The 15211-nt window shown below is 40.3% G+C and overlaps 1 protein-coding gene across 3 annotated transcripts in view; it reads left to right on the top strand.

Annotated features, from left to right (window-relative positions):
* The window catches only part of HELZ (helicase with zinc finger), a 152124-nt gene that overhangs the window by 122711 nt on the left and 14202 nt on the right, over nucleotides 1-15211 (top strand). For all 3 annotated transcript variants that reach the window (XM_048817549.2, XM_048817548.2, XM_048817551.2), the window contains 4 exons: nucleotides 3521-3597; nucleotides 4798-5365; nucleotides 5837-6074; nucleotides 6387-6900. In XM_048817549.2, the coding sequence (XP_048673506.2) occupies nucleotides 3521-3597; nucleotides 4798-5365; nucleotides 5837-6074; nucleotides 6387-6900 (1397 nt within the window). The remainder of the gene's footprint in view (nucleotides 1-3520; nucleotides 3598-4797; nucleotides 5366-5836; nucleotides 6075-6386; nucleotides 6901-15211) is intronic.

The following is a 15211-nucleotide window of genomic DNA, read 5'->3' as shown; positions in this document are numbered from 1 at the left end:
CTACAGCAATGGGAGGGTTAGCTAGAGTGTTTTGTCATTCATATTACCAACAGAATTGCGAAGTAAATTTGTATTGTGGAATCTTTACCGAGGCAGAGAGAAGGCAGCTTGACTTCAGATCTCAGGTACAGTTGCAGGATAGGCAGTTAGGGGGAAAAAAAATTAATCTACAGAGGTATGAATCTTGCTCCCCTTGCTCAAATGAGTAGGTCCATTGCCTTCTCTGAGACTGCACAAACAAATAAGAGGAGGAGGATTTGGCCCACACTGTGAAAATCTGACGAGGCATCACTGAGAGACAATGAAAAGGGAATTCTGTGATTCTATTTGCTTAAAATCCAGTTTCAGAGCAGAATTGCACCTTAGTGCTGAAGGCTTGTATTACAATTAAAAGATGCTCTGAATTCATTTGTGCTATTAGGATGGATTCTTTCATTCGAGCTATGTATTGCAAAATCCTTCCTCATTAAATATTTGAAAACTTGAAGGCTGAGGTAGAAATCTGAGACACTTTCTGTAGTATCAGTATACGAAACATGTAAGTTGTCACAGTAGCACACCAGAAGACATTATTATTCCTTTTCAAAGAATTGCATAGATAATTGGACTCTAAATAGTTCACTGAAATAATCACATGAAGGGGGTTTCACTGAAGCTCATTAAAACAGGGATAATACAGAGAGAAATCCAACATGCCATCCTTGGTGTTATTCTCCCACAGTATTCTAGGTTTCAGAGAAGAGGAAAATCCTGAGAAACTGATTTTGGCCATGGCAGTTCAATAACTTGAATTTCAGTAAGCTAACTAGTGAAAAGGGTTCTCAGAGGACAAATCAACCTTGTGAAATGCACTAAAATAAACTCTTTTTCTTCTGTTGATCACCCAAAAATCTGATCATTAGGGGTTGATTGTGCAAGTGCTGAGCACATTCCCTTTCTATTAATTGAAATAGGTGTTGAAGTCTCTTAGCACTTAGAAGGATTGCTGATTTAGCCCCTCATTCTGTGGCAGCAAGAGTCAGAGAAATTAGTAGTTTCTTTTCTGCTGACCAGTGTGAACCAAACCCTCTTTCTGTTAAGTTTGGAGGTGCCCTTGATATATGTGCTGGGAAGTAAGATTGTAAGGTAAGTTGCATGAGAAGGCCACATTCTGCCCTTGGTTAACTCCTCTCTACATATGAAGTAATTCCGACAGAATGTGTCCCTGTATCAGCATATGGAGGAGCGAGGCATGTGGCTCGAGTGAGTTATCTCATTTTTGAGTGGATACTGTCTAATTATGACAATAATAGCCAACTAGAAAGTTGCCCTGCTAAGGTTTGCAGGGTCCTGACTTCTACTAGAAGACACTTATACTGGACTTGGATTTTTCATACCTACGTAATACTGGAAATACTCATAATACTCTTTTCTTCCTGGCATTAAGAATTAGGAGCAAGAAAGAAATATTTGTCTAATCTTTTGAAGCTAAGTTTTTGTAGCTATTTGTGCTTTAAAATCTTTTTCTTTAAAAATTTCCAGAGCTCCTTTTATTAGCGAGTATATGGAGCTATTATTTTTCTCACTGCGTATCTTTTTGCTAGGCGGTTCCTTGAATTGTTAGCTAACATAGTTTTATTATCCACTGGGTTTACTTTGCCTTTATCTAGTATGTTCTTGTGTAGCTATTCTGAACCTAGATTTCTCTGAGTTACCCAAGAGAGCTGAGATTTTTTGTGATTAACTGAATCTATTTAGTGACAAAAGGGAATCAAACAACCAACAAAAAGTACCGTTTGCATTTGAAACAATACATAATGCTACATTTTTCAAGACTAAAGGTCGCTGATCAGACTATTACCATTACCATGTCCAGCATGTCTTAAAGATTGTTTCACAGAACAAGAATCCTGCCACAGAAGAACAATGTGCCGCAGAAAAAAGAATTATGTCATTAGTACTCTACTGGAGATTGAAGAGAAGCTATAATAGCAAAACTCAAACATCAGCAGTTCAGTGAAGTGTACATTGTTGGGAGAACTGAAATGACTGTTTCAGGAACACAAATGTTATTGTATGTAAATGCCTATGACATATTTCCTGTCCCATCTTGTAAGTGTTCTTTTCTCATGAGATCCTAAAAGTTTTCTTGATTTGCTCGTATAAATGCTGTTTTAAACCAGTATCTTTTAAAACTGAATATACACTTTACATATCTCCTCACTTTTGTGTAAAGTGTAAGTGCATACATGAAAAATATGCTTTAGATTGATTGAGCCTGCCTTCATGCAACTGTTACTTTATAGAAATTAGAAGGGGAAGCAGTTTTACTAAAAAAATAAATAAAAAAAAATGCTTTCAGAGATGCATTAATTCTTTTGGTTGTTGAGATTTGTGGTTTCCTTACCATGTACTTTGATATGCGTCCGATGAAGTGAGCTGTAGCTCACGAAAGCTTATACTCAAATTGGTTAGTCTCTAAGGTGCCAGAAGTACTCCATTTCTGATCTGTCCACTTCAAGGAGTTACGTTTCAAAGATAACCCTCAGCTGAAAAAGAATATTGTGTTCTTGTGTGTAAACTACATGTTTAAGAAATTTTTTGGATCATAATGTCTAGTACAATAAGTGTCTATTATATTTCTATTTGTCCAAATACATAAGCCATATCTGGAAAATATACTTACCTAATCAGTTGCAAGATTTCTAATATTATTGCACCTCCTCATATGTTGCAAAGTTTAGGATCAATAGGCCAATGTAAGAGTATTATGGCAGCCTTCACTGAAAAATTGATGTTTATCTTAACTGAACCTAAAAAGGTTAAGTTTAACTTGGGGTTCAGACTTTTTATCAATAGGGTTCTGATATCTTTAACATCACTTCCCTGGCATCTCACAGAACTCCAGTGATGGATGAGTTTTAGTTAGTTGCTTAAAAGTTAAAACCAGAGAGGTGCTAAGTAAGGTGTTTTTGCCTTTACAAACAGAATAGTCCGTGTTTGTTTGGATCAAAGGTTACTGCGCTACCAAAAAGAACAAGGAGTACTTGTGGCACCTTAGAGACTAACAAATTTATTTGGGCATAAGCTGTGTGCCCAAATGAATTTGTTAGTCTCTAAGGTGCCACAAGTACTCGTTCTTTTTGCTGATACAGACTAACATGGCTACCACTCTGAAACCTGAGCTACCAAAGTTCAGGGAGGGGAGTGGTTCGGATAAAAGTTCCTGTGTTAGGTCCATTTCTATTTCTCTTGCACAAACCAGTGATTACTTTCTCCTGCAATAGCTCCAGTAGCCCAGCCATTGAACTGGAAGAGGTACTTTGTAATGATTCAAATACAAAACTTAAAACATACAGTGTAAGGGGAAGGCCATATTTCGGAGGAAGCGTTGTGTTAAGTTTCTGCCCCCTGACATAAATGCTATACTTATAGTTCTAAGTCTGCCCATGTCTAAGGAAAATAAACAAACATGTTGAAAATATTCCTTCATTCTTTACATATCTAGAAACTAATGCATAAATATCATAAATATTTTTAGGTAAAACCGAAAACAGTGCTGGACCTGAAATTAATAAAATTCGGACACCTGAGAAAAAACCTGTGGAATCCAAACAGGTGTGTTTTGAGTTGTTTTTCCCCCATAATTTTCCTTCCCTTTTTGGTACTATGTATCTCACTCTAAGGATTCTATATTTCTTCCCCTCCTGCTCAACAGGCCCCCTCCCCATCAGTCACCATATTTCTATCCCGGGGCAATGAATGGGATTTCCTTCAGAACCCATCAGTGTTGATCGGCACTAGTTGTTGTTGAGTGACGATAGGTCCCTCTTCTCGTCACCCAAGGGCAAGAGAAAATGTAAAAGATTTGAATCTGATTTTTTTTGAAGTGCTTTCTCATGCTACTTGTCCTTCCACACAATATTAATCCCATTGTTTACAATTTGTATTTCACTGATGACTAGCATAAATAACTTTTTTTAAATGTACTGATTTGTAAATTTTAAGTCTACACATAGGAATAGCACTGAGTATTATTGATTTTTAAATGTTTAGAAATTATTGTACCTTTTGATATAAAACTCCTATAAATGTAAATAGTTCTGTTAGGAGTGAAGATTCAGAAATCTTCAGTAATTTTCTGGGAGAGTAAGAGGATAGTTTAATGTAGACTACAATTTCAGTTTTAGAAATAAAGGTGTGAGTCATATAATGGAGTGTTCTGAAGTGAAATGTCGAAAACCGGCAAATAATGACTTTTTCCGTTAAATATTTGGTGTCTGTATCCTACAAATAAAAGCAAAAGGCTCAGCGTTTGACAGTTGCCTATAATTAGCTAAATTAGATATGATCATAAGGAAGCAGCTGGTAATTCATCTCTGCAATAACAGTAGCTACAGAAAGAAATTCGATGATGGAAATGTCTGAGTGTAGTGTTTAAATATAGAAGAATAAGAAGCAAATATGGAGTGCACTTCTTAGTTTGCACCTAGTGAAATAGCCATGAAGGAATTAGTTTTCTCTCTAATGGGGAGAAATTTCAGATTAATAAAATACCACAAGTAGAGTAAAGGAGCTTAAATAAGATGAAGCCAGCCAGAACCGTTGGCAGAATATTCCTTCAGTTTGATAAGTAAAGAGAAGAATATGTCTTAAGCTGTTCAGTACCTTCTTTCTCTTCCTTATTCTTCCCACATTCCTGAGGTTTTGTATGCCTGAGTCAGTGTTAGATTAATTTGTTTAGTGTAATACAGTCATAGCTTACAGGGATTTTGTTTTTTTAAGTAACTTTGAAATGTTTTCTATCCTTTGTTCTAGGTTGACGTAGAAGGAAATTCCCAAAATAGAAGCCCAGAGTCACGTTCCAGCGTTGGTTATCCGAATTCTAAACTTCATCGCAAAGATAATCTCAACCCTAGGCAGCTGAATCTACATCTCACCCCTCCCCATACACAGTATGCAGTCCCCAGTCGCCACTACCAGCACCTGTCCCAGATCCCCAGGCAGCCATACCCTGTGCAACAGCAGCAAAATCTTTTAAGTCAGCAACAAAATCATTTGCCTGAACAGCAAAACCAAATACCACCCCAGCAGAGCCAGATAGTCCAGCAGCATAATCATGTAAATCAGCAGCCTCCACAACCTTCACAACTTTCCCCCGCTTACCAGATGGGCCCCAGCCAGTCTTTTTTTAATAACCCAATTCCCCACCGACCACATTCTCCTGCAGTAGATGCTGTGATTTCAGAACATCATCCCCCACCCATGTTGCAAGAAGTCAATAACCCTCTGAGACCTATTGCACAGCACAACCCAATGCTACCATCTCACTTGAACAACTTCATTGAAGAGAATCCTGCAGGAATGCCCATAGGGGAGACATTAGGTAGGTACCACTGCTCTTCTCCACTGATGAGAGTGCAAATGTAGCTATCCTAAAGTGAAAATGAAGAAAGTATTTACTTGTCAGGGATATGGCTGTATGACTTAAAAATTGTGAATTGGTTATTGTTGGGCTAGTTTCAGTAAGTAAAGTGATCAGGAATAATTTTCTCCTTAGCGTGTATTTCAATATGTAGTGTTTCATTATGAGTTTCATATATACATAGTCCTTCTGGGAGATTTAAATAACCAGGTTATGCTCTGTGATACTTTTGGAGTGGTTGGTATACAGCAGGCACTTTATTAATAAACACATTTTTGGTGCTGGCAAATTTGGCGATTTCATTGTGTACCTTCTTATCACTACTGTTTTTACATGTAATATAACACATGGTAGAATCCTCCTTTCTGGCACCAAATGCTTTGAAAAAGGGAGGTTGGGTAAATTTTTATATTTTTTGTAAATGTTTTACAGATCGTATGCATGGAAATGTAGCTTTGGAAACATTAAGGCAGCAGCAGCAAGCAAGGTTACAGCAATGGAATGAGCATAATGCCTATCTCAGTCAGGGCAATATTCCATATCCACACCATCACCATCCTCACCTACAACATCTTCCCCAGCAACCAATTGGATTGCACCAACAGCCAGTTAGGGCAAACTGGAAACTTGCGAGTAATACAGAAGATGAAACAGAGGCAACATATTCAAGGTATTTGTTGTTTGAATTCTCAAAGTACTGTATTTAAAAACAGAACATAGCCCACCTTCACTATAATACCATGCGTAGGTGCCAGGCACTATGAGTCCTATAAAGAGCACTTGTTGTTATGATGTTCAATGTCAGCAATAGGCCTAGATACGTTATATTATTATTAATAGGCCCTTCTCGTTGGAATAGAAAGGCCAGAAATTTTCAAGCCTTCAGAAGGATATTGGTCACTGAGTTTTGTATGTCAATCCAGCTTTAGCAATGCACTTTTTCCATTTCTCCATCTTAATAACATTTATTCTGTGAATACAGGTTCCAGGACTTGCTCAGAGAACTGTCACACCGCGATCAAAGTGAAAGCAGGGACCTAGCTGAAATGCCACCTCCCCAGTCCAGACTGTTGCAATACAGACAAGTTCAGCCCAGAAGCCCACCAGCGCTCCCTTCTCCTTCATGCAACTCAAACCACAGCGGCCACTTTCCCAACTTCACTGAAAACAACAGAGACATTGAAATAGCCAACAACCCAGCATTTCAGCAGCATTTGCCCCAAATATACAATCCCCCGTTCTCACTGCCATCTGAACACATAACCCCACCTCCTTTGAAGTACCTGCAACCTGATGGATCATGGACCTATGCTAACCTACAGCAGAATCACCTAATGGGGCAGGGCTTTCATTATGGTATACCTCCGTTGCCCCATAGATCACAACAGAACCCTTTTATACAAATACAGAATCATCAGCATGCAGTTGGTCAGGAGCCATTTCATCCGCTCACATCTCGAGCAGTATCTGCTTCTTCGCTCCACAGCTTAGAAGAGGTATGGGGATTTTAATATATATCTCCACATACATATGGTATGTGTCTAATAATAGTGAATTGCAAGCATGTTGTAGATTAAAAATTCATGTCTTGAATGCCTGTGAAAAAGGACAGTTTTGCAGCCATTTTCCTCCCCTCATACACGCACTGGTAGTTCAGGGCTCTGCACTCAGCCCTTTGCTTTGCTGGCAGGGAGTTACAGGCTTTTGGAAATTAAGATTTGAGCCCTCATCCGACTTAGCTTATACCACTGGGAGTTTTTCCTTGCTCTTCAATGAGAGCAGAATAGATTCCTTATTCCATGTAGCTGAATAAAGCACTAAAAGTGAATTCTACTGTATTGTACCCCTTTTTGCAGATTCAAAGAAGTTAAATGTCGTGCTCAGAGCCACAAATAGAATCATAGTGACGTCAGGTCTACACTTAAAATGCTGCACGGGAGAGAGCTTCTCCCCTCGGCTTAGTTAATCTACTTGTATGAGAGGTAGTAGCTGTGTTGGCGGGAGAAGCTCTCCTACCAACACAGTGCTCTCTACACCAGCACTTAGGTTGGTATAACTGTGTCGTTCCTGGGTGTGGATTATTCACACCCTTGAGCGATGTAGTTATACCGAAGTCATTTTGCAGTGTAGGCCAGGGCAGAAAGTCATGATTAGAGTCAGAAATTCCTGACTGGCTTCCCATTCCATTAGACCACACCTGTCTGTATGAAATCTACTCTTTTGTTGCCAAGATTCAACACAATTATTAATTATTTTTGTGGGGCACAAGAGCAATGTTTTCTTTCCTTTGATGCTCTGCAGTAGCAATAAACTAATAAATAGTCCTTACAGAGCTGTGCTGACAACACTGGTTGCTTATGTACAAGCAAAGCAATATTTAACTAGTACAAATTAATTTTAGTCCTTTGAAAACATGGTGTTGAGGGAGGGGAAGGGATTACTCTTTGCCAAATGCAGGAAAAAATGTTTAAAGAACAAATCTTTCCTCTGAAGCTTGTAATCGGGCTCCTTCAGATAAAGGCCAGGGCAGAGTTCTATAAAGAAAACAAAATGCTAGATGTATTTTTAACACAGATTCCTGCTGCAAGGTCAAGTTTCACAGGGAGATCTGAATACTAACAGTCATTCGAAAGCTAGTTTAGTTCACTCATTCAGCTTGACCGCTGTTTTTCTGTGCATAAAACCTAAAATAGAGTTGTTCTAAATCGTAAAAGAAAATATCTAGTTAGTGTTTGAGCTTTCATCAACTGAGAAACTATAAGAAACATCTGAGCTGCTCTGCTAATCACTAGGTTTTGACAGTTTATTGATTTTACTTCAAGTCCACAATGTTGCAGCTGGAAAAGCTGATTGTTCTCAAATTAGAGAAGATGAGCCTCCACTAACATAGTATTTAATACTTGGTTTTCTGTTTCTTTATATAAATATACAAACTTAAAGCCATATGTTCATTATTTGTGATGATGAGGAGTTAAACAGAGTGGACAGTACATATACTGATGAAGTTGTGTTTTAAAGTTAATTTTTACGTTTGGATACAGATTGGTAAATCAGAAAGTATAAATGACCTTGTTAAATGGTGCTGTGGTTAATTTATATGCCATATAAGCATTTGACAATACAGGTCTGCAGAAATTTAAGTTAAAACTAATCTTCTGAAATATGTAATCCTAGGAGCATACACTAATTATTAGATGTCTTTAACTGAAGGTTCTTAGTCACATTTATTTTAACAGATTAAAACTAGAGATCACAGAGTTTGCAGAATAAAAGGTATTTTGAAAAAGTCAATTTCACATTTACAAGCTTTAAGTGCAAAGTATTTGAAAGAGTTTTGGATGACTTTGTGTCATGTGTTGCAGTTTCACGCAACCAGATACACCACAAACGCAATCCACCAATATGTTAGGCACATGCTATCCTCTTACAAAGGATTGCAGTGCACATGTAGCCTGATGTCTTTTTCAAAATATCTTGTCCTGCACACTTGGCTATATCTGCAGTTTTAATCTGTTAAATGCCTCAATTCAGCAAAAGACTTAAGCATGTGCTTAACTTTAAGCATGTGAGTAGTTCTGTTGAAGTCAAAGAGGTTACTCACTTATTTAAAGTTAAGCATGTTCTGAAATGCTTCGTTGATCTGGGACTAAAATAACCATAAATATGACTAAGAGCCTTTGTATGCGGTGTGGGTTTTTAATGTTAGAAAAAGCTGTTGCTATTCTCTTTAATTGATGCAACTTTGCATTATAAAACAAACTAAAGACAGGTGGTGGTTTTAATTCCTCCATGTTGTAGCTTTCTATTTCTTCTGTGTTATCTATCTAATCTGGCTAATCTGGACTATTTCCTAGATCTGTATTTATAAAGTGCTATTCATTGCATTGTCTAGGCACTTTATCCAAAAATGTTTTTCAGTGCAGTGTGACAGTTCTTGGGGTATCCAGGGCCGTGATTCACCTAGCTATCCTCTGCCTCCAGTGGGGGAGTCTTGATTCTGGTAACTGGGTGTTAAAGCCCTCACACCCATCAGCCTGTCAGCCACTCAAGCACTTTCCTCTGCAATTTGCCAGCCCTGTCTTTGTCTCACAGTTTAAAAAGAGGTGCATCCATTCCTCTGTGATATCCAGCCCTTGACAGTGGTTGCTCACAGAAATTCAGATCCTCTGTCTGCCCCCAAAAGGCAATGTGCCCCAGTTTACCAGTTTTACTTTAAATCACTGCTACAGTATAACACATAGAACTTGTGATCACTTTAAACAAAACAAAGTAAAGTTTATTTAAGATAGAATAGAACAATGGTCACCAACCAGCAGATCACAATCAACTGTTCGATCCTGGAGCCTCTGACAGTTGATCATGATCTCCTGTCGCTAAAAGTCCGGCGGTGCAGCAGGGCTAAGACAGGCTCCTTGCCACTCCTGGAAGCGGCCAACACACCTCTGCGGCCCCTGGAGGGGGTCGGGGTCTCCGTGCGCTGCTCCTGCCTGCAAGCACCACCCCCACAGTTCCCTTTGTTCAGGAACAGGGAACTGTGGCCAGTGGGAGCTGCGGGGACGCTTCTGGGAGTGCCACCGACCGAGGTGAGTGCCACCCGGCAGGAGCCCACACTCCAATCCCCAGCCCTGAGCCCCCTCCGGAGCCAGCACGCATACCCCCTCCTGCATCACAACATTCTGCCCCAGCCTGGAGCCCCCTTCTGCACCCAAACTCCCTCCAAGAGCCCTCACCCCCTCCTGCACCCCAACACTCTCCCAGCCCAGAGCCCCCTCCTGTACCCTCGGGGAAGGGGCAGGGTAGATCCTGGGTTGCACTTAAATTCAAAAAGTGATCTTGTGCGTAAAAAGGTTGGAGACCACTGGAATAAAGATTCCACTTAAAGCAAGAGAGTGTGGTGGAAATAAATGGTTATGATAGAAAACAATATCATATAACACGAACTTGGGTCTACACTTATTAATAGTGACCTTTCCTAGCTCAGAAAGTAGGTTGTCCTCCCAAAGCTCAGTGAGTTGCTGAGCTGGCTGGCTTCACAGGAGCCAGGATTCGATGTTTCTGCTCCCCAAGATGTCTCTTCAGTGAAAGGATACAGAGGGCCTTTCCCCAGCCTGTCTTATACTGCAACAGGCTTTTGTCTTTATTCATAGGCAGGCTTATCTGTCTGTTGTAATGTTCCTTTTTTACTTCGAAGTGATTTCAATTGTTTGCAGTTGTCATATGGCTTTCCATTGAAAGTCTTGGGGCTTGTCTACGTTGGCACTTTACAGCACTGCAACTTTCTCGCTCAGGGGTGTGAAAAAATACCCTTCTGAGCACAGCAAGTTTCAGCACTGTAAAGAGCCAGTATAGACAGTGCACCAGCACTGGGAGCCGGGCTCCCAGCGCTGGTAGCTATGCCCCTCATGGAGGTGGGTTTTTTAGAGCCATGACTACACAAGCCACGTTAAGCGTTGCCCATGTAGACTTGCCCTTGGGATGGAGCAAGGCTAGACAATTGTGCCTTGCATTATTACATCACTGGCTAACGAGGGTGGGGTAGTAACTCCCTCCTGCCTTAATGGGTCATCATCGAGACACATCACCCCCATGGTGACTAACTTTCACGCCAAGTCCATAAAGCATACTTTCAGTATAAATACATTATTCCTTAAACATTAGCTATAAATACATCTCACAATGATTGTGAATCTTGACAAGTTATGAGATTTGTACTTACGTTCCATGTTACTTTTTATAGATAAATATCCTGTAGGACATGTGTTTGATGTAGTGAGTTTGTCAGGCCTGAGGTGACAGTTGTTTGCAAAGAACAGGGGATCCTTTGCCAGGGAGTCTCAGTATCACATGAAGTTATTAAGCCCAAATTTGAAGATATTATAAAAGGAAACTTCAGTAATCCTCTATGGTTCTGCACTCCCAGGTTCATAGAGCTTTGATCACTTCCTAATTGTTTATCAAAAAATGTGAAACTCTCCAAAAATGAAAAGGAGTACTTGTGGCACCTTAGAGACTAACCAATTTATTTGAGCATGAGCTTTCGTGAATCACTCTACTGAGAGTAATTGAACATTATTGAGTCTCTTCAAGATTTGTTGTAAGCGCTTCCGAAGAAACTGAGGGCAGCTCTATTTATGTACTGGAGTTCAAGACATACCAGACTTACACCGTGGGATGTTGTCAAGTAGTTTAGAGCCAGTGTTGTGATCTATCTCCCAGTTTCAAATGCTCATTATTAAATCCACCTTTCCACTGCCAAGGTTTGAAAATAGTAGCCACCATTTCAGTAAAACCTATACAAAATGTCTTAATGGTGAAGTCTTTAGAGGGTGGAATAGTTCTCAGGGAAAAGTGGTAGGCATTCCACATCACTTTGCAACATTTGGAATGAAACTGGACAAAGTACTGCTAAATAGGTCTTTTCCCTCTCTAAGACTCAACCTATTTAAACTCAGTGGAAAGACCCCTATTGACTTGAGTGGTCTTTTGGTTCAGGCTCAACAGTCTCTGATGCTTTTAAAAAATTGGGCTTCCAAAAAGGAGAAGGCGATGTCAGGGAAGCCAAGTGGTATTTTATCCCCTGTAAATCATAGCAGCTGAAATTAGACTGGTATATTCTCTCTCTCTGGCTCTGCTTTTTCTGGGTGACATAGTAGCTAGCAGCTGAGGGGCATAACAGGAAATTTCATTCACATGTACGTAGCTAATTTTCATTGACATTTCACAAACGTGTCTGTTTTCCCCCTTTACCAAGTAAAGATGACTGATGTACTTCATTTATGATATTCCCATCACATGTGTGCTTTTGACAGTCAGGCTAGTGCGATATGAAACAAATACTGATACTATCAGACATTTATCTTTTAACCAAAAGTACCGTCTCTGTCTTTTTAATGGAAAAAAGTTGTGATTTTAGTATTTCAGCTCTGAATCACAAATGATCAAAATGTATTTATACTAGTAAGAAGTTATCTTTGGATCTTGAAAATACAGTATTTCATATTGTAGCTTTTCCCCATAAGGATAGCTGATTCTTCTGTGTTCATAGAATCTGAGATAAACTGCTGGCAAGGTTTGTAAAATCAAGGTTACTATTTTATCTTTGAAGGCATTCTGTTTTTCTTTCTTCATTTTTTTTATCTCAGCTAGAATAAGGGCATTAGAAGGGAAAAGGCACAGTGGGGAAATGGAAAGTGTTTAAGGAAAAACGTTCATGTGTCAGAGGGTACTGTGTGCTATCTAGAAATTATTTTCAAGGGATAAAAAGGATCAGTGTGTGAATATACCAAGACTGGCTATAAAGTCAGCAAAAGAACATTTTATAAAATAAGAGGGTAAGATTATAAAGATTTCAGAAGGCCAATCTGTGCATAAGCAAAAAGTGAAGACCACAAGGAAGACTGTTACCCCTACCAAGGTTAATATAAAGAAACAAGGAGCCAGGGATCAGTGTTAGGAGACAGTGAGGTGTTGTAGAGATGGCAGGTATAATTTATGACTGCTGTAAAAAAGTTTGTTTAAAATAAAATCTATGCTAGAGTGTTTACAAATGAGGATGCCAAGTGAATATCTGAATTTCACACTCCTGGACCTTCCAGGTGAGGATGAAGACATTCAGGGGAAATCAAGACCAATAATAAATTAGAAGACAGAAAAACTGTAGGCCAGTGGTTTCCAAACTAGGGGTGCCACTTGTTCAGGGAAAGCCCCTGGCGGGCCCGGCCGGTTTGTTTACCTGCCACGTCCACAGGTTCGGCTGATTGCAGCTCCCACTGGCCGTGGTTCACCGTTCTCGGCCAATGGGAGCTGCGGGAAGCGGCGCGGGCTGAGGGACGTGCTGGCCGCTGCTTCCCACAGCCCCCTTTGGCCTGGAGCAGCGAACCACGGCCACTGGGAGCTGCGATTGGCTGAACCTGCGGATAAACAAACATGCCCGGCCCGCCAGGGGCTTTCCCTGAACAAGCAGTGACCTACTTTGGGAACCACTGCTGTAGGCCTTTATCTGATCCATTCCAGCAGTTTGAGTAAGGCCTGGTCTACACTAGAAGATTAGATCAGCATAACTACATCACTTAAGGGTGTGAAAAATCCACACCCCTGAGCAGCATAGTTAGGATGCCCAAATCCCCATGTGGAAGCGCTTTCCATCAACCTAGGTACCACCTCTCAGGGAAGTGGATTACCTATACCAATGGAAGACTCCCTGCCATCAGCATAGATAGTGTCTACACTGAAGCACTATAGTGGCTCAACTGTGCTGCTGTAGTGTTTTAAGCGTAGACAAGCCCCAAATCTCTGCCCTACTCTCCTGCCCTTTTCCCACCCCCGCCATGGGCAGAGCACACTGTTTCAGCATCTCCTGTGTCTACTGACTGGCAGTGCAGAGTATTTCCATGTGCACATCACCATGGAAATCAAGGCTTCAGACATTACAGGAGGACAACTAAGGTCATGATTATTCAAAGACTTACGCCCATGCTTAACTCTGTGTGCATCAGAATTCCAATTGAAGTCAATGGGGCTACTCGTTAAGCACTTGTGTAAGTCTTTGTCGGATCAAGGCCTCAGTTTTGTCACTGCTATAATTGGAAGAAAGACAAGTATGTGGGGATCAATTGCTAAATAACAGAAACGACCAGCCTGGCCAGTCAATCTGGCTTTTTCACCTAGCAGTCCCTGTGTTTATGCGCTCTCGAAGCGAGTGAGAATGAGAACTAGAGGGTATTTTTAAAATGTCATAGTCAAGATGAATTTAACAAGTGAGTTTTCACTGTGCTACAGCCTGTATTGCTGACATTCTTGCAGTGTGGGAGGAGGGTTTGCCACTGCTGAAGGTTTATGCATGTTTTTGTTCATTTTCACCGTTAGGGCTAAATACAGGAGAGATGCCGAGTACTCTCAACTCCCATTGCATTCACTGGGGCTTGAGTACACTCAGCCCTGAGTCACGAGGGTATGGCTAGGGTAAGCTTTTTGCTCTTGTTTTTAACGCAATTTAATTGATTGCCAATTAATCAAGTCAGCAAACACATTTGTAAATGCTAGTATAGGCACTCCACAAATGTTTGATGCAGAATACAAAGCCGGAGTATTTAAACTCTACATGGGTGGAGTGAGGGGTCACTTGAGATGTTAAATGTATCCCCAAACCGGGGCCAGGGGGCACAGATCCTGCTGCCGCTGTACCAGTTGCAGAAGATAATAGTGCCACTGGATCTGAAGGAATATGGATCTGCGGCTCATCCCTTAGCCCACGTTAGAGTGGCTTTCTCAATCTGCCTGTGTGGGGCCAGTCTGAAGATCTTTCTCTGTGGTATATAGTGGGTGCTGACCTACCTGCATATCCCTTGTGCACCAGAATGAAATGTGTGTGAAGCTTTTTGAGGAAGAATGCTGCTCTCTCTTACCTGATTGTATTTTAGTTATCATTGCCTTTTCCAGAAACTCAGGGTTTGTGTTTTAAAATCTTAAACTTTACTATGTACTGAAATACTTTGTTTTAGGCAGAATATGTTATGTTCTTTGTATATAACTAAGTGCAGGAGCTAAATGTGTACATAGCATTGAATAGTTCAAGCATTTTAAGATTTAAATGATGTGCTGTGATGGACAGATAATTTTCAGTTTTCCTGCAGACTTTATTGAGTATTGTCTCCTTGGAGCAGGTATTATTGGAAACAAATATGAATTGTTGTAAAGTTATCAGAGTTATCGCATTGCTACACAGGTAGTAAATAAATGTTTTTAGCTGAAACAGCTTGTACATCTGCAACATGCCTGTGTTTTTATATCTGATGACCTGTGAGAGAT

This window comes from Caretta caretta, chromosome 14, assembly GCF_965140235.1.
Source record: "Caretta caretta isolate rCarCar2 chromosome 14, rCarCar1.hap1, whole genome shotgun sequence".
Taxonomy (NCBI): domain Eukaryota; kingdom Metazoa; phylum Chordata; order Testudines; family Cheloniidae; genus Caretta; species Caretta caretta.
Note: the sequence above shows the minus strand (reverse complement) of the source record. Positions and strands in the feature narration are given on the sequence as shown.